The sequence below is a fragment of the Lampetra planeri genome, chromosome 57 (assembly GCF_965212315.1).
Source record: "Lampetra planeri chromosome 57, kcLamPlan1.2.h2, whole genome shotgun sequence".
In the NCBI taxonomy this organism is placed as follows: Eukaryota; Metazoa; Chordata; class Hyperoartia; order Petromyzontiformes; family Petromyzontidae; genus Lampetra; species Lampetra planeri.
The window spans coordinates 1,250,211-1,272,239 of NC_136163.1; the positions used below are offsets into that span (position 1 = coordinate 1,250,211).

The 22,029-nt window shown below is 49.1% G+C and overlaps 2 protein-coding genes and 1 long non-coding RNA gene across 3 annotated transcripts in view; 2 read left to right on the forward strand and 1 right to left on the reverse strand.

Moving 5' to 3' along the window:
* Positions 1 to 637: 637 nt before the first annotated feature.
* MRPS35 (mitochondrial ribosomal protein S35) lies at positions 638 to 11,827 on the reverse strand. The gene is made up of 8 exons (XM_078618379.1): positions 11,576 to 11,827; positions 10,201 to 10,259; positions 9,282 to 9,449; positions 8,657 to 8,717; positions 7,665 to 7,804; positions 4,565 to 4,674; positions 3,147 to 3,216; positions 638 to 1,978 (listed from the first exon to the last, which is right to left on the reverse strand). Exons 1-8 carry the CDS (start codon positions 11,772 to 11,774, stop codon positions 1,706 to 1,708), a joined length of 1,080 nt encoding a protein of 359 aa, XP_078474505.1. The 5' UTR covers positions 11,775 to 11,827; the 3' UTR covers positions 638 to 1,705.
* Positions 11,828 to 14,945: 3,118 nt separating this feature from the next.
* On the forward strand, positions 14,946 to 18,003 carry LOC144735840 (uncharacterized). Its single transcript, XR_013588693.1, has 2 exons — positions 14,946 to 15,249; positions 17,069 to 18,003. It is a non-coding gene; the product is annotated as an uncharacterized LOC144735840 (long non-coding RNA).
* A 1,071-nt stretch (positions 18,004 to 19,074) lies between these two features.
* The window catches only part of MAP3K4 (mitogen-activated protein kinase kinase kinase 4), an 85,099-nt gene continuing 82,144 nt past the window's right edge, over positions 19,075 to 22,029 (forward strand). Inside the window, exon 1 of the mRNA XM_078618316.1 lies at positions 19,075 to 19,363. Coding sequence (XP_078474442.1) covers positions 19,323 to 19,363 — 41 coding nt within the window. The 5' untranslated portion in view covers positions 19,075 to 19,322. The remainder of the gene's footprint in view (positions 19,364 to 22,029) is intronic.

Here is a 22,029-nt window from a genome sequence, read left to right on the forward strand (position 1 = left end):
GTAAAAATGTGTCAGTTTTGTTGCCAGATAGAAGGGTAAAGAAGCAATTATCATGTGGCCATCTTCCTTAGGGAAAGGAACGAGACAGCAGCCATCTTCCTTAGAGAGACGTTCAATCGTGTCACAGAAATACAGCAGCGATGGGAGGGTTTGTTTACCCACATTTTAAAGGAAAAAAAGCGACGTCGCTATAATCGAATTAAGAAGATATCATACAACTACTTCTGACTTCCAATAAGTCATGGTTGACTTGAAGCTTTCGTCACTGCAGGAACTGATATCATTTGGGTCTTTCGCTAAAATCACATAGGTTCAAATAAAATAACAAAAAACTACGTTTCAATCGCAACCCAAGCGTTCCTGGTGACGAACGCTTGTGTTGCGATCGAAACGTCGTAGTTTTTTGTTATTTTTAATTTTCTTTGAACCTATCTACGTGACTTTACCTAAACACCCAAAGATTGGGTTATGATTGTCGTGTTTTTTGCTGTTGTCCGATCCCCTTAAAACATTCGTATTTATCTTCAAGCCTCGATTCCTGCCAATGCCAACTGTGTTGAAAGGGAGAGGTTTGTTTTGGATTGGAGGCCATTCAGAGTGAACCACAGATGAACGCCAAGGAAATGAATCAAACGTCTTCAGTCAAAAGTTTAATCGCTCCAGCGAATGTAAATGCATTTTCTACCTTTCAATTGCAATCATCATCTTGTACAAAGTGACAATAAACCATTCACGTACACAACGTGGTACGCGTAGCAGAGGTGTAGCAAGGAAGCCGCCAGTTGCTATCAATTGTTAAGCGCACGTTACACGGGACTGGAATCGCGTGCATAAGAATCAAACGTTTTCCATTGGTACACGTTGTCAAGGTTTTACGTGACCCCTGAAGCCATCAGAGGCCGCTGCATTCATAACGCGAATTGGGATACATAACGCGATGATTGTATTAGGGAACACATTTTTTTTATAACGCGATTGAGTGAACGGAACTAAGTCGCACGAGTATGGAGTAAGGAGTTGTACGGCCGCCTCGGCGTAGCATCGCACAAATCGGGATGCTGCTGGATACTTCTAGATGCTACCCACGCGCCCTCAAGTCTTTGCTCGGCCTGCGTACGGGTATCACGTGTTCTCGCGGACCCGTGCCTTACCCTACAATATATATTATTACAATGGTCAACAACAAAAAACACATTTTTTCTGACCTGGACTTTTGCAGCTGTTTTAGACTAATTTCAGGGTGCTGATTCCAAATCAGATTTGCTCTATCACATCTCATTTTTATGCTATCGGCATACTCCATTTTCATTGATTTTACCCGAAATTAACTCTGTCACTTATGATTGCAAGTTGTTGCGAGTCAGTGACTGCTTTAGTGTTAAAATATGGTGCTGTATTTTTAGGATAGTGTGTTTATAATATCATTTTATGTAGATATCCACATTTATTTAATATTTTTCTTCTGCAGTTTTTATTGAAAATTCAACATTTGATATCTCAAAAACCTGATGTGATAGACAAAAACTGATGCCAGATTTGGAATCAGCACCCCCCAAAATTACCTTAAAACCGTTGGAAAACCTTATGCCAGAAAAAGTGTGTTGACCAGTGTTTTTCATCACGACGCGATTCTTTCCAATCACGCGCCGTTCTTTCAGGAACGCAAACGCTGCCGCGTTGCAGGAGGACAGACCGTCACTCGCGACTACCGAGCCCTCAGCCGCAGGAGCCTCTTCACGGAATCCTTGTAGGCCGCGATCCTGTCCTCCGTGTCACCCAGGTTCTTGAGCTCCGTCACCGTTCTCCTGTAGCTCTCCATGTCGTCCGGCGCCGCCGCCTCCTCCTCCTCCTCCGCATTACCACGCGACTGACGAATTCGCGACAGCAGTTGGGCCAGGTTGCGCTCGGAAGGGCTCTTCTCCCACACGTACTCCTCCTGGTCGGCATCCGTCTTCTCGGCCTCCCACAGCTCCACTTTCTGAAGGTGAGAATAAGCGGCCACGTGCGTATGTACGTACGTACGTACGTACGCAGGTGTTGAACACTACACAGCCAACCGTGCTAATTGGTGGTGCAGGGGGAAGGACAACCAACTAAACACAAAAAGCAGTTCTAAAGAAAAGGTTTCGATCTAGATTTAGAAGTGCATAGCTCCAGTGGCTTGATGATGTGGTGATGGTGATGATGAGGTGGTGATGATGAGGTGGTGATGGTGATGATGAGGTGGTGATGGTGATGATGAGGTGGTGATGGTATATTATGTATGTTGAACGTCTTTCGCACCGTACATAACCAACTGTGCTCATCGGCATTGTGGGGGGAACAACTAAATACAAAACGCAGTTCGAAAGAGGCGAGTTTTCAATTAATATTCAAAAGAGCACAGCTCCAAGTGATTCTGATAGAGCCGCCCTTGTTTACATCAAAGTGGCGTCTCGGGGAAGTGGAGAAGCAACTCACATCACCATCACTCTGATAGTGCGCTGTTTTTGAGTTGTACGCCTTTTGGCGTCATCTGGTCCAACACCATGTGAGACTAGGCTCTAAGAAAAGCTGTCTCGGGTGTGGACCAATCAACTTCAAGGACAGTGCTTATCATTATCAGAGTTATGTTTTTTGTTTGCATGATGACTGCTTGTGTTGTGGTTATTGCAAACATGATGCCCTGCATAAAGGTGTCAGTTTTTGTACCAGTTGAAAGGGTAAAAACCTATCACTATCACATCACCATCTCAACGCGTTTCAAAGGGCAACCCCAGCGTGGCAGCCGTCCCTGTGCGGCACACGGTGACTCGGCAACTTGGCCTGCAATCAGTACATTACGCTGCCAGTAGGGGGCGATGATTGCTGCTACGGTGTCTAGTCTCGAGCACCCCCAGTGGCAGCTGTCCCTGTGCGGGACACGGTGATTCGGTACGTATCCTGTAAAATCGGTAAAAGATGCCCGTAGGGGGAGATGATCGCTACGCGCAAACCCGGCTGAGTAAATTGAAGACTGCGCGGGCATTCAAAGTTAAATAATGAGCACAATTATCATCACTGCATGCGCATGATTTTGCAGCCAATGTTACGATTCGCAATTTATTTAATTGTTTTGCCCAGCGGGTAATAATCCAACGTAGAAGCCCTGTCGCCTGGATACTTACACAAGATTCGTAGTAGAGGATGGTCAAAAGATACATTGCGTAGTCGTGGTTCTGTTTCCGAACAGGACACCTAAAAAACAACAACAGGGGGGGGTATGGACGTGATTACGCACGCTTGCAAGTCCAAATTATTAAGCAGTGCTTGCATGTTACAGACATCATATTGATTGTACAGCTAAGTCAGTGTCCCACCCATCACAACCTCTTCCTAAATGACACCGACATTCTATTCCTAACCTGCAAGTTGCTTACCCAATCCTTTCGTCAAATTCCTACCATCTTGCTGCTTCCGCTGCGCTGCTGCCACCCTGCTGAGCCTCCCTCACCGCGGGCTGGCGACGCACGGACACGCGCGGTCGTGTGGGTTTGGACCGACGAAACTTCTGACGCACGGGCGTCAGCAGTTTCGTCAGCTTTATTTTTGTTGCAGCAGGCGAGAAGTCACCAGGCTCAACAGAGAGTGGGGGGGGAATCTCGTTTGCAAGAGTGAGATGTTCACTACCTCGCCTGGTATGCAGGAGGTCGTGGGTTGGACCACGACCACGAGGCCTGCTGCTGTATATTTGGTCCTCAGGTTTTTCCCTCCACATTTAGAATCAATATCAGGTGTCTAGAGGATTTGGCTGCTGCTATAAATTTCCACGTGAAGATAAGCCAGTTCGTTGAACTATCATTTGTGATAGCCAGGTCGTTTCTAAACAATGAAGCTAATAGCTCATTGTGCTTTAGCTTACCTCTCCTATTCTTATATACAGATAGTCCCCGAGTTACGATGGTCTGACCTACGATATTTTGATCTTACAATGGCGATACGACAAAATTGTAACATATTTTAAATTTCGCGCGGCAGGCAAACGCAGCAGCGTACGAGGTACGATGCTGTACGTTGGGACGCTGCCGGGATGTACGCATCTCCCGCCTTGTGTGATGCAGATAGGATTGTTTCCTGAAAAGACTTTCTATTAAATTGCAGTTCATATAGGTAGGCGAAGAATTTACCTCGTTTTTTATTTAACATTTTACTGTGCAATACAGTATTGTAATTAATAAATACATACAGCATATAGTTTATACAGTACGGTACTGTAAATTGCTTTGTTTTGCTAAATTATCACCATTCTTTAAGACTCCTGGGTAGGCTAGGCCATCTTCGACTTACGATATTTCTCCATCGTAAGTAGAGGACTACCTGTATATATTTTTAGTGATTTCCTTACTCCTATTCTGAGCACTCCAATCGTGTTTTCTGCGCTGTTGGTTTTTAAAACGTTCCGACTCCTTGCCCCTAGTGGACATGTGAGAGAAAAAAAGCTTCATAGCTCATCGGATTCCTGCTGCGGAAGAAATAAACACCCGGACAGAGAGAGCGCGCGCGTCACATCACAGCGGCGGTCGGGCTCGGTGTCGGCGCCACGAACCTCTCCGTCCTGATGGTGAGAACGTCGGTCGCTCTGTCGTAGCGGTCTCCCACCAGCTTGACGAGCTTCTTTCTCGCGTGCTCGTCCAACTTGAGGCTGGACAGCCGGACCTGCGGGGGCGGATCGGCGGCGCGGGGAATTTAAATCAACGGGGGGGCAAAGGGCACAAGGAAACGACACGCAGACGTTGCAGACGTCCGAGCCAGCTGCAGGCGTACCGAGCGAAGTGAGTGCGGCAGCACAACACACAGGCGTGTTTAAAGTAATATATTTAAAATATACAGTGGAACCTTGGGGATCGAACGCACCAGAACTCCAACAAATCGGTGTTCGAACGATATTTCTGAACATTTTTTTGCCCCGGAAACCGAACGAAATTCGGAGGTCGAACGGGCAATCGCGACTTGAAAGAACCTGTACGGATGAGACGCGTATGGGCAGCGTGCATGACGCTTGCCCAGACAAAGGGGACTCCCTTTCCAAACAATAACACAACCACCTCCTCCTCCTCCTCACCACCTTCCACTCAAGCCAACAACTCTCCTTACTACAAGTAAAGTTAAATGTTCATTTATTGCATTCATTGATTGTGTTTCTTGTTTTTTTGTATGATTTTCTGCATGTAATTACTGTAAACTTCGTGCAAAATGCTTTATAATGAGAGATTTCTTGTGTCTGGAACCAATTAATGTCATTTACATTCATCTGATGGGGAAAATGTATTCGGTGTTCGAACAAATCGGTGTTCGAATGGCCTTCTGGATCGAATTAAGTTCGATCTCCGGGGCACCACTGTATATAAATACAGTGGAACCCCTCTTAACGACGGTGATTGATTCCACGAAACCGGCCGTTAAGTGATTTGGTCGTTAAGCGAGTATAGGAAATGCACGTTAATGGCTTAATTCCTTCCGATAGCATCGAAAGTTATCCTTTTTCACCCAAAAATGAACCTTATAATATTTGAACAATGGATGTTAATACGTGAATATACTAACAACATTATAAACACATGCTATTGTAGGTAAATATTAATTAACTAGCTTGTTTGCCCGTCCTAGGACGGAAGCTGTAATATTTACGAATAAATTGGGCAGAGTAACAATTGTATCTTGTGTAAATTTAATGGCAGTGAATCTTGCACAGAAGTATGTCATCAAACACTTCACTGCATTTCACGGTAGCACTGCATATAACTGACCTTCAATTTATATTCTTGGTTCTTTCGGTAAAGTCACGTAGAAGGGAAATAATAAAAATAAAACTATAAAAAAAAAATTATCACGACGTTTCGATTGCAACACAAGCAATCATCATCAGGTGTGAAATCCACAGCAAGACAATTTGTTTGATATTATTATTATTTTATGATTTCCCTTCTACGTGACGTTACTGAAAGAACCAAGAATATGAATCCCTGCCGTCACGAAAGCTTTAAATCGAAATTTGACCTTCAATTTGTTAAAATTCACTGCTCCGATACTTTATTCTCTTCTGCTTTCGGTCGCTGGGGTTGAAATAAATAGGAATTCGATACAATATCTGGAAAATCACTGAGAAATGTCTATTTTACCATAATGTAGAAGCATACATTAGACTTACATTTTGTCTCAAGTGCTGAAGAAATAAATAAAGACACCAAATCCACTTTGTCCCTGCATATAATTATTTATTAGATTCACTTTAAATAAAGAAACGTCAAACTTCAAGCAAATTTGCGAAAAAATTACATTACATTCCACTCGACCTTCTTCTGCGTGAGTGTAAAAATCCACCTGCTCATGAATATTCATGAGCGGGGGGGGGGAGTGCCGTCACGCACATTACACACAAACACAGAGATTCTTGGCTCATTGTAGTCGTAATAAACGCATTAATTAATATATACCGAAAACAGCCTGTCGTGAAAAGGAGAATGGTCGGTAAGTGAACACATCGGGCTCTATAGAGGCCAGTCGTTAAGCGATTAGTCGTTAACAAGGCTGCTCGTTAAGAGGGGTTCTACTAAAAAAAACTAATTTTTTTTTACGATTATTTAAAATAAAAATTACTCCAGCAATAGCTCTGCTCTTCAGTCCCAAAATCAAAAGAGTTTCGGTGTCTCGAAGGTAGACGAAGACAAAGACCCCCCGTGTAGCCTTAACAGACTGTAGGGGCAAGTGCTGTTAGCGAGCACCTATGAAGGCCGGAACGGTACACGAGGGGGTGGACAGCACCACGCCCGACTGCCTTTGTCTCCCCAGTGGCGATATTTACACACCGCACAAGGTACTCATTTGAGGCTGAGTCGACCTAGGGGAGGCCCAGGACCGGTTCAGATAATCGTCACCGGTGTTGGCCGTGAGCGGGAATCGAACCCGGGTCGCCAGGTTCGTAGCGCAGCACGCTAACCGCTGCACCACCGCTCCCCACAGGTAGAACACACGCACGCACTCTCGCGCAGACACAGATCTGCTGCTGCTGCTTCAGCGTGGAACGATCTCCTCCCAGATTCGCTCTCGTGTGCCGCCACCCTCAGCTGAAACCTTTTCCAGATACGAGACGTCTCCAAGTCGCAGGGTGGGTGGCAGAGGTCGCAACCGGGTACCCGATACCCGTACCCTACCCGATACCCGGCCATTTGCGAACCTGGTGCGGCCGGGTACGGGTACGGGTAAGGAATCAAAACCCGTTTGCGACCTCTGGTGGGGGGGGGGTCCCGTTCACCGCTGAACGGAGGAACGCACGAGCGGTTCAGCGTTCATTCTATTCGGAGAGGCGTAGCGCCGCTGTTTCTAAAGACTCTGCGGTGGGTACCGTAGCGACGCGACCGCACTCTCCTGGCGCCAATCTGTGCCACGCGCGCTCCCGCACGGACTTCTACTTCCGATTCCACTCCGGTGATGTGTACGGGTTACGCCATCGAGATGGAATCGGAAGAAAAAACGAGTGAGAAAGAGTTTTAAGCTATGGGAGTAAAACGGAGAGGGGGGGAATCGACTAAGAACAGGAGAACACACAAACTCCGCACGGAAAGGCGTAGGGAGTCAGGAAATCGAACCCGAGGCGCTTGTTGCCGCGAGGAGCGAGGTGTTAAAATGCACGACTTGCGGGGACTCACGGAGAGGGTGACGATGCGGGCGTTGGCGTTGCGTATGGAGGGCCCCGCTGACACGTAGTCCGTGCTCTTCACCTCCAGGGGGAAGTGCTCCTCACACTTCTCGTCCGAGTCCAGCCCGGCCGGCCACTCCGTGCAAAACTCTGCCATGGGTGACAATGGAAGAGGAGGAGGGGAAGGATGAAACACACGGGAACGTTTTGCCAAAATTTACTCGGAACAGGCAGCGAGTTTCCACAGGACGATATCACAATTATTGTTTTGGGTTAGGCCACATAGCAGCGGTCCGAGCCAATTCGGGTCAAGACCCCCCCGCCCGACGCGACCAAAGCGATCGCCGCGCGTACGAGCTGTCTAACGCACCGGCCGTTATTGTTTCGGCTCGCCGGTAAGCCAAAGAGCGATCGATTCCCACCGCCAAATATAGCGATTGTAGATCGCGGTCCATTTTTTTTGGGTCAGATCGCCCGCGGAAGTGAAACGTTTTGTCGTACACCCCTCGTCTGCCCGACACAGCCAATTAACTCGTTCCGAGACGTCCGCTAGTTTTACATCGTCGGTGTTCCGGTCACTGCCGAATCTCGGAACTCGCCAGCGGCTCGCCATCAAGTTTTGTTCAGGGAGTCGTAGCGCCGTCGTTGTTTTTAAAGATGTTGTACCCACGACAGAGAACTGCAGCGGGACAACCGCCGCACTCGATGATAGCCGGCGCCAAACTGTGCCACACGCCCTCCCGCATGGCCTTGCGGGAGCCTCGGTATCAATAAAGTTATTTTAATTAAGTTTTTATTCCGGTTCCTTTCCGATGACGTACGTGAACGGGAGTGGGTTAATAAGGGTGTCACGTGGTGGAAAAAAACGTGGCCGATTTATTACCGCTTCAGCAGCACCACCGTAGTGTCATGGTGACGACTTAAAAAAGCATTCATCTACCAGCGAATTGACTGATGATGATGACGGCTGATGATGATGACGTCGACTAACCCACACTTTACCTTTCAGGGCGGCACAATGTTTCTCGATGGCCGGTGGGGTAAGATGCAAAAAATTTGCGACCTGTAACACATGGGTAAGGATTTGTAGTCATTTTGAGCTTAGATAACATTGCATACATTTAACCATGTGTACAGTTCTTCAAAGATATACACAATGATAACTAAATGCTAACCCAAACTTGAACGGTTAATCATGTAAAAAAATTCTGTTTCATTAGACCTCCTTCGCCAGTACCAAAATATATTAATAGGGTTTTCCCCTTTTTCTGGCAACAAAACTGAAACCTTTTTACAAGGAATCATGTGTGCAATAACCACAATACTTGTGGTCAAAATGCAAACTAAAAACACACCCTGATAATATATGCATTGCCCTTGAAACCGATTGGTCCACACCAGAGATGGCTTTCTTTTGAGCCTCGTCTCAATTGGTGCTAGACCAGAGGACGCCAAAAGGCGTACAGCTCAAAGACAATGCACTGTCAAAGTGTATGTATGTTGAACTTCTTTTGCACCATACGTAGACAACCGGGCTAATCGGAGGTGCGGGGGAAGGACGGCAAACCAAACACACAAAAAGCAGCTTGAAAGCCACGAGTTCTCACTCAGTCCCTCAATTTCTCACCTTAATGAGCTCCAGGTTTCCCCACTTGTCTGGGGGAGCCGCGTTCCGCAGCGGGTATCCCATGCGGAGAGGCAGCGGCACGGCGGCCGGTTTGAAGGAGGCGGCCGTGGCGTAGACATTGCTCCAGTCCTGGTCTGGCTTCATTCTCTCGCTCCGCAGCGTAGCATTCTGCCACGCGGACATTGCGCAAAGCTATTAAAGACTCCCGCCAGGACATTACAAATTGCGGCTCTCTAAGACATGCTTAATGACGTTATTCACGTTGCATTGCGGCTTTCTAAGACATGTTTCGTGACGTTATTCACGTTACATTGCGGCTCTCTAAGACATGTTTCGTGACGTTATTCACGTTGCATTGCGGCTCTCTAAGGCATGCTTCGTTATGTTATTCATGTTGCATTGCGGCTCTTGAAACATTGAGGGGTTTTTTTTACCGAATTCGAAAAAAACGGCTCTACTTATCATTTTTTTGCCTCACCGCTGGCTTGTGATGATGGACAGTGTAACACTGTGTTCTTCACTCATTTTCAGAGTTTCAGTTCTTCAGTTTCATTTATTTGGTATAACCGTGTGAGCCATTCGGCTCTTGAATTGGGTGCAACCGCAAAAAAATAAAACATGAACAAGAAAACATCTTGAAGTGACTATGCGCAAACAGAAAAATCCAGGAAAAAACTGCAAAGTCTTCCAGAAAAAAGCACCGTACACCAACGCTCTGCAAAAACCCCAGTGGGATGGGGGGGCCACTTTCGCCGATAAGACATTACCATTCTAAACCATTGGGTGATTGGACAGCACGATGATCACGGGGTGGGGGGGGTGTTTTCTCTCTTTCCCTGACCGCACGTCAGGGACCGCACTTCAGGGCCTTGCAATGAAGAACAGTGGTGTAAAAGGATCCGTGCTCGGTATACCGCACCTCTAGCCTGAGCCTCCATTTCTCTGGCTGGCGTGCTCCTTTGGAAAATCCCTCCCCACCTGCTCGCACACATCAACAACAACAGCATCATCAGCAAAATACTCTGAACGCACGTTTCTCAATGTGGAGGGGAAAAACAGGAGGATGCGGAGTACAATCCACACGACCACGGGGAGAGAGAGACACGCAAACTCCAAATATACAGGAATCAGGGTCGGGATTGAACGCACGACCTCCTGCATACCAGGCGAGGTAGTTAACATCTCCTAGCCACCGTGGCGCCCACAGTTTGCTGTCCTTCCCCCGCACCTCCAATTAGCACGGTTGGCAAAGTACGGTGCGAGAGAAGTTCAACATAAACACACGTAAACAACATGAACAGCAAGTCACCTATGACAGCTACAACCTCCCCAATAATAGAGGCACTAAGCATTTGGGGCGTTGATATAAACCCAGCGAAAGAGCGCTTGCCACTTGCTTCAGAGGTTCTAGTCCCACGGCTGCCCTGGTTAATACTGCGGTGGGTAATGGCCATAACAGACTGAATACTAATTAAAATGTATAATGCGCATTCCATCCTGCATGGAATCAGATAAAACAAAAACAGAACCAGGGCACCCGACGGAACTAACGAGGGAAGGTCACTTTAAAGAGTTGGGGTTTCAAAGGAGACTGAAATATATCTACAGACTCTGATTTCCCTGATTGCACGTGGCAAGGCGTTCCATAACTACGCGTGACAGTAATTGCAAAAGAGTAAGCCATTGCGTATCGGTGTCACGGTCAAAATTCACCAACTTTTTCTTCTTAAAATTCCCGTTAAACAACGAAATTGGGAAACGCACAGCAGTCACGCCCAGCCATCACTCACGGCAATCGTTGCAAACCTTCCTTTGAAAACCATAGCGACCGATTCTTTCATGGGTGAACCACGCACGGTCTATATCATCATCACCTACACTGAAGCTACACAGGCAGCATCACTGCTGATGAAGGTGGCGATTGTGAACAACCTCCGGTCAGCAGATGTTTTTGCATTTGAACCAATGCTGCTGAAATTTAGCAATTCACTCAGACGGGCCGTGCCGCTGATGGGATGCGTAAAAAGAAATGTTAATTGTTCGCATGCTTAGTAGGGCTGTAATACGCTCATTGCAGAATCTCTGTCGTGGAGGAATCCGATGCGTTATACATCTCTTTAAACTTGATTTGCCGCTGATGGGATGTGTGAAAAATTCAATTTTAATTGTTCGTGTTTGGGGGCAACTATGGGAAGGTGTGCACTGCAATGCGCTTATTTAGTTTGCAAATAACAATAATAACAATTACAATAAACGATGGTGATCGTGACGGCCTAGCGGCGAGCGACTGTCACCTTTACGAAAGGGCGACTTCCTCTTGCTGCTGCTGCTGCTACTGCCGGTACTCGAGGAGGGGGAGGAGGAGGCCGCGAGACCCCGCGCGAGGAGCCGCAGGGGCAGGGAGATGTCGGCGTGAGGAGGAGGAGGAGAGAGGCGGAGGAGGAGATGTCTGGGCGAAGCGCGGTCCGCACGCCTCAGCATGGAGGCCGCCATTGTCACGACTACGCCGGAACCGGATCCTCGGGCCTCCTCGCGGATCCGGTTCCTCTACGCCCCCCCCCCCCCCCGTTGTGACGTCACCGCTTGAATCGTTCCACTCTGACGGAAGCAAAAATTCTCCAACATCTTCTTGGTTCTTTCGGTAAAAGTCGCGTAGAATGGAAATAATAAAATAATAAAAATAAAACATAATAAAAGAACTCTCAGGACGTTTCGGCCACAACGCAAGAAGCCGTCCTCAGGTGGAGAACAGGTCTGTCGAGGAGACAGCGTCGACAGACCTGTTCTCCACCTGAGGACGGCTGCTTGCGTTGTGGCCGAAACGTCGTGAGAATTATTTTATTATGTTTATTTTTATTATTTTATTATTTTCATTCTACGTGACTTTACCGAAAGAACCAAGAAGATGAATCCCTGCAGTCACGAAAGCTTTAAATCGAAACCCTTATAAATAGTTTGCCTTTGGAAGCTAACCCCCCTATTCCTGAAGACGACCGCTTGTGTTGCGATGGAAACGTTGTAGTTTTTTGTTCTTTTCTTTCAACTTATCTACAGTGAGGGAAAAAAGTATTTGATCCCCTGCTGATTTTGTACGTTTGCCCACTGACAAAGAAATGGCATTTCTTTAAAAGTATATTTAATTAAGTAGAACGTGTTGTTTATATTTATGTAAAGTTGCGCATTTTTATGTGACGTCACATTTCTTTCTCAACCCTCCCCCTCGTCACACATCGTCAGAAATGTCTGACCCCCCCCCCAGGTGCGTGACGTCATTTATGGACGGCCCCATACCTGTCAACCCATTATCAGTGCCTACCTTATTCGTGGTTCTTTCGGTAAAGTCACGTAGAAGGGAAATAATAAAGCAATAAAAACATAAAAAATAAAAAATTATCACGACGTTTCGACTGCAACACAAGCAATCATCATCAGGTGTGAAAGAACATTTTTTTGCTGTGGATTTCACACCTGATGATGATTGCTTGTGTTGCAGTCGAAACGTCGTGATAATTTTGTTATTGTTTTATATTTTTATTACTTTATTATTTCCCTTCTACGTGACGTTACCGAAAGAACCAAGAATATGAATCCCTGCAGTTACAAAAGCTTTAAATCAAAATTAAGTGCCTACCTTATTACGGACCAATTCATACTATATTGGTCACCCCGTGCCCCCTATACATCTCAACGTTCATCCTACAACGTCCCATCACAAACGGCTGTACGCCGTATGAACCTCAAAACTCGATTTCCCTGTACAAGAATACAGACGGGGTAAACCGTGATGGGTTGGCAGCTGTGAAACATCACCGCTGCGGAGAAGACAATGGATGGCCTTGTTAAACACATTCCTGTGGAGGGAGCTGGTAGGAACGTTGGGTTGCTCGGTCAATGGCCTGCAGGGTCAACGGCGGCGTGGTGTATTCCGCAAATATGGCCGACTGTGAGGTCGGGCACAAGCCGGCGTGAGTAGGTTAAACGTTGAGTTTTATAAGGACACCACGGGGTGACCAGCCCCTCCCCACCCCACCCAGCCCCACCCCTCCCACCCAGCCCATCCCAGCCCCTCCCCACCCTCCCTCCCCACCCTCCCCACCATCCCCACCCAGCCCCTCCCCACCCTCCCCTCTCCACCCAGCCCGACCCCTCCCATTTTTGGATGCACGACGGACAGACGGACACAATAATCCCCTGTGGGCTGGTGGAACCATGTGGTTCCTACCAGTACTAACCATGTTGGGTGTGCAGGCGGCGCGGCGCTACCGTCGTTCGAGCACGACTAACATCAGTGGCGTGGCAGTGGCCAAAGCTACGAGTTGGGGGGCTCCCCCCCCTCCCCCGTGATAACCACTATGAGATTTGTTTTCAACAGTTTAAGCATTGGAAGTAATACCGTTTCTAAATCTTGACTTAAAGCTTTCGTGACTGCAGGAATTCATATCCTTGGGCCTTTTGGTAAAGTCACGTAGATAGGTTCAAAGAAAATAACAAAAAATAACAACAAAAACTACGACGTTTCGATCGCGACACAATCGGTCGTAAAGAAATGTAAATGCCACGTAACGGAATGCTTTTGAATGACGGTAACGTGAGTAACACAACATTGGACGTAGAGCCTCCGTTTCTGGGACATGAATTTCGTTCGATACGCGTCAATTGCGCTGCGAAGAGCTGTCGAGTGGCTGCACCCTCCAGTTTGTAGAAACATTGTGACAACTTGCAGCTCAGCACACGGCAGATGCCTGCGCAGCGCGACTCACGACCTCCGCTTGATACCAAGATCCAGGATGGTCATCGTGTCTATGCGCCGCTTCTCGGTGGCAGCCCCAACAGTCTGGAACGCAATCCCTCTGCACATTCGCAGCATCACCTCAATCGCCTCCTTCAAGAGACACTTAAAAACTCACCTCTACAATCACGTGCTTTCGAGCGACTCTGAGCTTGGCTCCTCGCCTCTGAGTTGCGGCCACTACGTCTGCAAATTTGCGCGCGTTACAAATTGAACTATTATTATTATTATTGTCGCCAAATCGGAGACCGCGAGCGTCACGATGACCCCATGGGGTCAGGGGGAGGCCACGATGCTCCATTGGCCCTGGGCGCAACCCAAATCTTGGTGCTCCCATGTGGCAAATTGCCGCCTCCACCAACCCGCACTGACCAGCGTGGAGAAGTATGGCCACACAAAACCTTCTATCAGCAGGGGGACCGGCCAGGCGCCGTCAATTATCAAGTTTGTGCTGCGTTATGGTTACTGGTCACGCGGTGTGTGTTGGTGTATTGATAACGATTCAAATGGAGCCAACAATGTTTAATTAAGTCTGCATTCTATTATACGCATTTATTAATTATATGCCAATGAGGATGTAAAGCCACCGTATGCCAATGATTGCTCAATGACGCAATAATGCAATCACTAATTCATCCAATGATCAAATAATTCAACCACCCAATCTTCCAACCACCCACTTATCCAATCACTCACTCTCTCACAAACTCACCCAATCACGCAAATCATCCATTCGTGAAATCGCTCAACACCCAATCAATGATACGACAATCTCCCAAACAATCTCTTCGCCGGCTGGCACGGCTTGCGTGAGGCCGCGGGGGGGGGGGGGCTATAAGAAGAGCCCCTCGGCCACCAAACAACTCAATCAACTCATTCAGACGTCCGCTTCTGTGTCGCCTCTTGTCGTGTCGATCTCCATTGGTCAACCTCGCCCTGACAACAACAACGACAACCATGGCGCCGTCTACTCGGAGAGCGCGACCGATATCATCATCGCGACTATGGTCAATGGTGCTTCCTTCGTCTGCCGCCCTATCGTCGTCGTCATCGATTGGTGGCGGGGGGAGCTCCTCCGTCTTCCCGCAGTGTCCAGGTCTGGCTCTGCCGTGGACGAGGAAGATGATGCTGAGACGCAAGAAGGGAGGAGGAGGATGTGCTGGACGGCTGTGTGCCTCGGTGAGACGAGCCTACAGCGGGGTTGTCCTAGAACGACGTTGCTCCAAACATTGTGTTGTTGTTGTTTGGTTGTTGTTTGCCTGCGGACCACTCGACCGACGCCAACGTTTCTGGCGGATCACCCCCTGGTGACGAAACGCATTCGCCCATCTCCATACCACCAATTCGAAAAGATTCTTATTTATCTGAACGACTTTTTTTTTTCAACGCGGTTGTATTAACATCTTGGTTGGTTTAATTGGGGTAGATTACCCAACTTCATTTCGACGTTAAATATCCTCCGTGAAAATATGAATTTATTGTCCGACACTGCAGAAAGATGTATATAATACGTGATGTCATCGTAGTCCGGCTCGAGCTGCGTTTGCGTCTGAGGGAGCCATCACGTACCCCATTTGGTGGTCCTGGCCCCACACCGAGAACCACGGATCTAAACTCTAGAACCTGTTGGTAGAGTTCGGTCAAGGTTGATGGTCCTAAGGCTGGTAGGAGAGCAAGAGCCACAGTATATAGCCTAATTTAAATTTTACAAAACAAAGTGGTTTTTAAGCGTATTCGTTTTTTATCTATAACATACATAGTTTCCCACTCGAGGTAAATTGCTCAAACCTAAAATCTCTCGCTACACTTTTTTTTTTACATTGTTTTTTTACACATTGTTCGATTAGCACGGTTGGGTACGTACGGTGCGGAATAAGTTCAACATGCCTTCACAACATAAGCAACGTTTTAGTTATTTCGTTGGCACCGTTCGTCAAGAAATCTTGTCATTATTGACCATTCACAGCTCGGGGCTGTGACTGGTTCCTCGGTATGGCCGCCAGAGGGCAAAATCCACATCGGCGGGTCGGGTATTTTCAGACTCGGATTCTATTTGTAGCGGGTCGGGACGTTCCATAAACGACGATTTACTGAACACGAAGCGACGCATAATCAACCCACGCATGTACTTGTATATACTACTTGTATATACTTGTATGTACATATCTGTCTCGCCAAAGTAAAATATTTCTATTTGTGTTTTACATCCCATCGGTCACACTGCCGATGGGATGCTTTTCAATATTCTGTTTTGTCCTAATAGAATCGGGCTTGTGTGACCCAATGCTGTTGAACTGCTGGGTGTTTTTTTTATTCTACACCGACGACCAAAGATTGGCTACTGTGCGATGCCTTGACACTGGTCTGTCCCCACCAATGCATTTTAACTTAATCGGAAGCGCCGGTGAAAGGAGACCACAAACTAAACGCAAAGCGGTTCCAAAGAAATGCGATTTTCAATCTCCTAGATAACGCTTTAAAAGTGCGTGGCTTCCTAATGTCGGAAGGAAAAGCATTCCAGACGGCTGCGAAAGTCCATACGGTATAACTAGCTTTGTTTGCTGGATGGCAAAAACTGCTGCTCCCCAGGATGGCGTAGCGCTCGTGGTGGTTTGATCGCCTTGGCCAGATCAACATAGATCTGGTTCGGCCCTAGCCGGTGTTTGAAAGTGGAACCCACAACGTTTAAAATTGATTACAGCACCATGACCTTTTGCTGTTGGCGGTGGTTTAAACGACACATTTACGCGTATTTAACCTAACCGCTTGACTATTGCTCGCAAAGGCCTGCGTCTCTTGAAAGTTTCCTCTTGAAATTCTACAGCACTTTCTACTTTTTTTTTATGGAGACCTATTTGAATATGAGTTTGCAGGAGGGTTCAATCCTCGTGTCCCCCTTAGGTGGATCAATTACCTTTTTTTATTTTAACACTGTTGCAAATGCATACCGGATGTGAGGGGGAGACTTCCCATTGTTTAATTTTCTTTGTTTTTGAAGTGTTCGCAGGCTGCACTGCGGTACCAGTCCCTGCACAAGATTCTTCTGATGCGGTCACGGAGGAGAAAACGCATGCTGCTGCAAAGCGTCGCTGCCACATGCTCCATGCTGGACCTCACGGCCACCACCTCCGTGTTGGGACACGCCGCTTTCTCCTCTCTACAGGGCCCCTCCATGATGGGCCCCTCCACCACCTCTGTGACGAGTGCTTCCTCCACGCCGAATCGTGCGATGGTGGCGACGGACGATGTGCTGGGTCAGCTGGCCTTTACGCATGAATCTGTTAAAAGTCCCTAGCAATGGCATTTGTCACCCATGGGACACGTGGTTTTGTGGCCGTCTGTTTTTCATTCTGCAATTTTAAAATGTATTAGAGGTTCCACATGGGGGTGATGTGCATTGTCAAGGTGTTTTGCATTTGTGCTTAATTTGCTACCAAGAACACCCCAGCATGTGCCCAATCTCCAGAAGCTTGGCAGGTTAACTTTGACGGCGTTTAGCTGGGCCATAGCTGTGCTCCCGTGGATGGGTTTTATAGGTGGTGCGTGGTCTTGTCAACCAGCTACGACTAATTGAAATGACATGTGTGCATTTTCTTGGCGAGGGAGATTCTTCATGTTCGATGGTGTCCAACGGACTCTGAAAACAACGTGGCCTTTCATCTACGCTGGTGTTTTTTGTGTGATGCATTCGGTTTTGCTAAGCCATCGCCATTTTTAAAATACTCAACACTTTTAAAAGTTTTTTTAGTATCGTGGTATTTTGAAGCGGTTGGCCCTAAATTGCCCAATTTGTTCACCTGACATTTTGGTGCATTCGGCGCACCACAATCTGCCGTCTCTTGTACATTTTTACTTTAAAGTTTTGTCTTTTTCCATGTTGGTGTGAAATCCCAATTGCACCTTTTTTGTGATTTAATAAAATAACTTATTTTACTTGTTGCTTGTGCATTAACTTATTAAGCGTTTATATTTTACTGGCTAAACTTTCACCCACCATGTACAAAGTAAAATATTTTAAGTTGCTTGTATTTATATTAGAATGCTGTTATTTGGTTAGGGACCAGATCACACCTTCCAATGGAAACGCGACCCTGGTCTGAATTCCCACTTGGTTAAACAAAATAATCCTGATTTTTTTTTTTTTTTACCATAGGTTTTTACCAGCTTCATTGGCTAACATTGTAATCCACTTAATATTTTATGTAGCCGCACGTGTTTTTTAAATAAAAGATGTAATCCCCATAATCTACCTAATTAACTGATTCCGGTTCATCAAGTATTTCCAGGGTACAGCCACATTTCCCACCCCCCCCGTATCGCCTTCAGACTGTTTGGGCAAGTGGTAGTAGCGAGCACGTGTCTAGAAGCGCCACTTGTTGAACAAGATCGTGACTTGATCCTGCAAAATTACACCCCCTACCTAAGATGGCCGACAAACCTTCCCCGCCCCCACCTAAAATGGCCGGCCTATCCTAACACGTGATTTGCTGCCACGCCCCCTACTCGGCAAAGTCTCGTGACCAAAAATGCCCCTGATCACGTGATTTAAAACACACCCCGCCCCCCCCCGCTGAAGAGCGATCACGTGACCCAGCACAGCTGCCCCCCAGTTCCCCTCTCCCACCCCCCCATGTTTTCCCACGCCGCGATCACGTGACTCATCACGCGTCCCCCCCCCCCTCGTAACCCCCCCCCCTCGCTCTTGCCCCCCCGATGCTGACACGACTCGATTTGATCCTTCCCATTTCCCCCTCCCCCTGGCTGGTCCCACCTCCTCGCCCCGCCCTCCCCCCACTTGCCCCTCCTACTTTTCTTCCCGCCCACTTCCCTCAGCGGGTTCCTTCCCGCCCAGCGCGTGACCACCCCGCGTCCCCTCCCCATTGTCTCCACTCGCCCCACCCCACGGTGACGTCACGCCACGTAGCTCCTCCCCCCGCCCATTCCGACCTCTCATCATTATAGCCCCGCCCCCGTCTCACACCTGCCCCCCCCACCATCGACCCCCAACCCACACGATCACGTGACCCGGCATGTCCGCGGGTCGCCGCCTGCTGCTGCTGCTGTTGCTGCTGCAGGAGGAGGAGGAGGTGGTGAGCAGTGAGGAGGAGCAGTGAGGAGTGGGCGGGTGGTGTCTGTGTGTAGGGGGGGGTGGTCTCTGTGTGTAGGGGGGGTGGTCACCTCCCCCGCGCTCAGGCTCCCGTGTCCCCCCCCGCCCCCACCACGCGCGCGTCTGCAATGGCCCAGTGACGACCATGGACGCTGCGGGACTGCAGAGACCTCCGCCTCTGCACGGGTGAGCGCGCTGGGCGAGGCGCCATTCGGTGCGTGCGCGTGTCGGAGTTGCCGCGAGAGGTGCGGGTGAGAGGGGGGGTAGTGGCGGTGACGGCGGCGGGCGGCGGCTCTGCGTCTGCCTGGGCCAGCCCGGGCTCGGCGAGCCGAGACCAGGCCGCCGCGCGCGGGGGCCTAGGCCGAGGCTCCGCGAACTGTACGCGCGGAGGGGTTATCGCTCTGCACGCACTGTACGCGATTGCACCGCGCGCGTCTGCACGGCGAGCGAGCGCGCTGCAGAGGGACGCGTCGCCTCGGCGCCTGAGCGCGCCCCCGCGTGCCCTCGTGTGCGCGCACTGCCGCGGTTCGCGTGCGTGCGTGTGCACCGGCGTGCGTGTGCGCTGCAGGCAGAGGACTGTATAGAGACAGCGGCGTGTACTGCACGCGGTGCCCAGTGCACGCCCTTGTGAGTGAACGCATTGCCCTGCGCGCCCTTGTGAGTGAATGCGCCGCTGGTGCGTTGCGCCGATGCACAGCGCGCACGCGTGTGCTGTGCACACACACACACACACGTGTTACACACACACACTACACACACACACCGCACACACACACTACACACACGTGTCACACACACACGTGCTGTACACACACACTCACACACGTGCTACACACACACGTGCCGCACACACACACTACACACACACACGTGCAGTACATACACTACACACACGTGCAACACGCACACACACGTGCTACACACACAACACATACACACACCGGGCTCCATGCAGGGAGTGATCGTGTGCATCTTGCACGCTGGTGCATTGCACCGGTGCGTTTTGAAACAACACTCCGTGCAATGTCACCGGTATTGGCCCAAAACATCCCCAATCCCGAACATTGCACCTGCAAACTACTCCATGAGCGATCGCTCATAGCGGAAGTCGCGACATCGTCCAGCCTCCCACGACTGCGGAAATTTGGCAAAAGCCCCCTGGAAAATGTCTCCAGACACGGTGGCTAGGAGATGTTGACTAACTCGCCTGGTGTGCAGGAGGTCGTGGGGTCGATCCCGACCCTGACGCCTGCTGCTGTATATTTGGAGTTTGCGTGTCTCTCTCTCATCATCATCACGGTGGCTAGGAGATGTTAACTACCTCGCCTGGTATACAGGAGGTCGTGGGTTCGATCCCGACCCTGACGCCTGCTGCTGTATATTTGGAGTTTGCATGTCTCTCTCATCATCATCATCACGGTGGCTAGGAGATGTTGACTACCTCGCCTGGTGTGCAGGAGGTCGTGGGGTCGATCCCGACCCTGACGCCTGCTGCTGCTGTATATTTGGAGTTTGCTTGTCTCTCTCATCATCATCACGGTGGCTAGGAGATGTTGACTACCTCGCCTGGTGTGCAGGAGTTCGTGGGTTCGATCCCGACCCTGACGCCTGTTGCTGCTGTATATTTGGAGTTTGCGTGTCTCTCTCATCACGGTGGCTAGGAGACGTTAACTACCTCGCCTGGAATACAGGAGGTCGTGGGTCCGATCCCAACCCTGACTCCTGCTGCTGTATATTTGGAGTTTGCGTCTCTCTCATCATCATCACGGTGGCTAGGATATGTTAAATACCTCGCCTGGTATACAGGAGGTCGTGGGTCCGATCCCAACCCTGACTCCTGCTGCTGCTGTATATGTGGAGTTTGCGTGTCTCTCTCTCCGTGGTCGCGTGGATTTTTCTTCAAGTCCTCCATGCGTTTAGAGTTTTTGGCTGCTATACATTTCCACATCACTTGTGATAGCCAAGTTGCGTCTGAAAGAGAGCTTCATAACTCAATGGCCCTTACCTGCTAATAAACAAATGTTCTAGTAATAATAATGAGGATGTTGTCCACGAACACCGCACCAGAACGCGCTGGACACAATTGCCCAGGTCGCGAATTCTCGGCACACTTTGTGCTCGCTTTGCCGTGAACACGCACGCACACACACACACGTGTGTGCTACAGTCAGTGCACCACACAGCACACACGTGTGTGCTACAGTCAGTGCGTGTTATACGAACCGTGCTGCATTAGGCTTCCACTTGACGAATTGTGCACGAGTGCACGGAGGGGAGGTAGAGTGGGATGAGAGGGGAGAGGTAGGAGAGTGCGTGGAGGGGAGTGAGTTGAGAGGGAGAGTGTGGAGGGGAGTGAGTTGAGAGGGGAGAGTGTGGAGGGGAGTAGAGTGAGTTGAGAGGGGAGAGTTTGGAGGGGAGTAGAGTGAGATGAGAGGGGATAGCGAGGCAGGGGGAGTCCGTGTATTATCTCGATTGTGATCTTTAAAAACACACAGATACTCATGTGTTTGTCTCTGGTGTGCATCATCAGTGCACTGCTCCCATGTGCTGCCCTCGTGAACTTAGTTTACGAGCAGCCCGAGAGCTCATTGGGGGCGAGCGCTTCTTTGAAAGCGTCAAGACTTTTTGCGCAGACAAAGGAGAGGAAGCCACGGTGGGCACGCAGGCGGTGCCGGTCAAGCGAGGAACAGCACGAACGCGAAAGTCAAACGGGCAGCAAACACTGGGGACAAGCAAGCACGGCCTACGTGCAGCGTCCGTGCAGCAGCTGCAGCAGCAACTCCCAGTGTCGCCCGGCCAACCACCACCACCACGCGGACTGCACGCACACCGCTACCAGCACGGAACTCGTG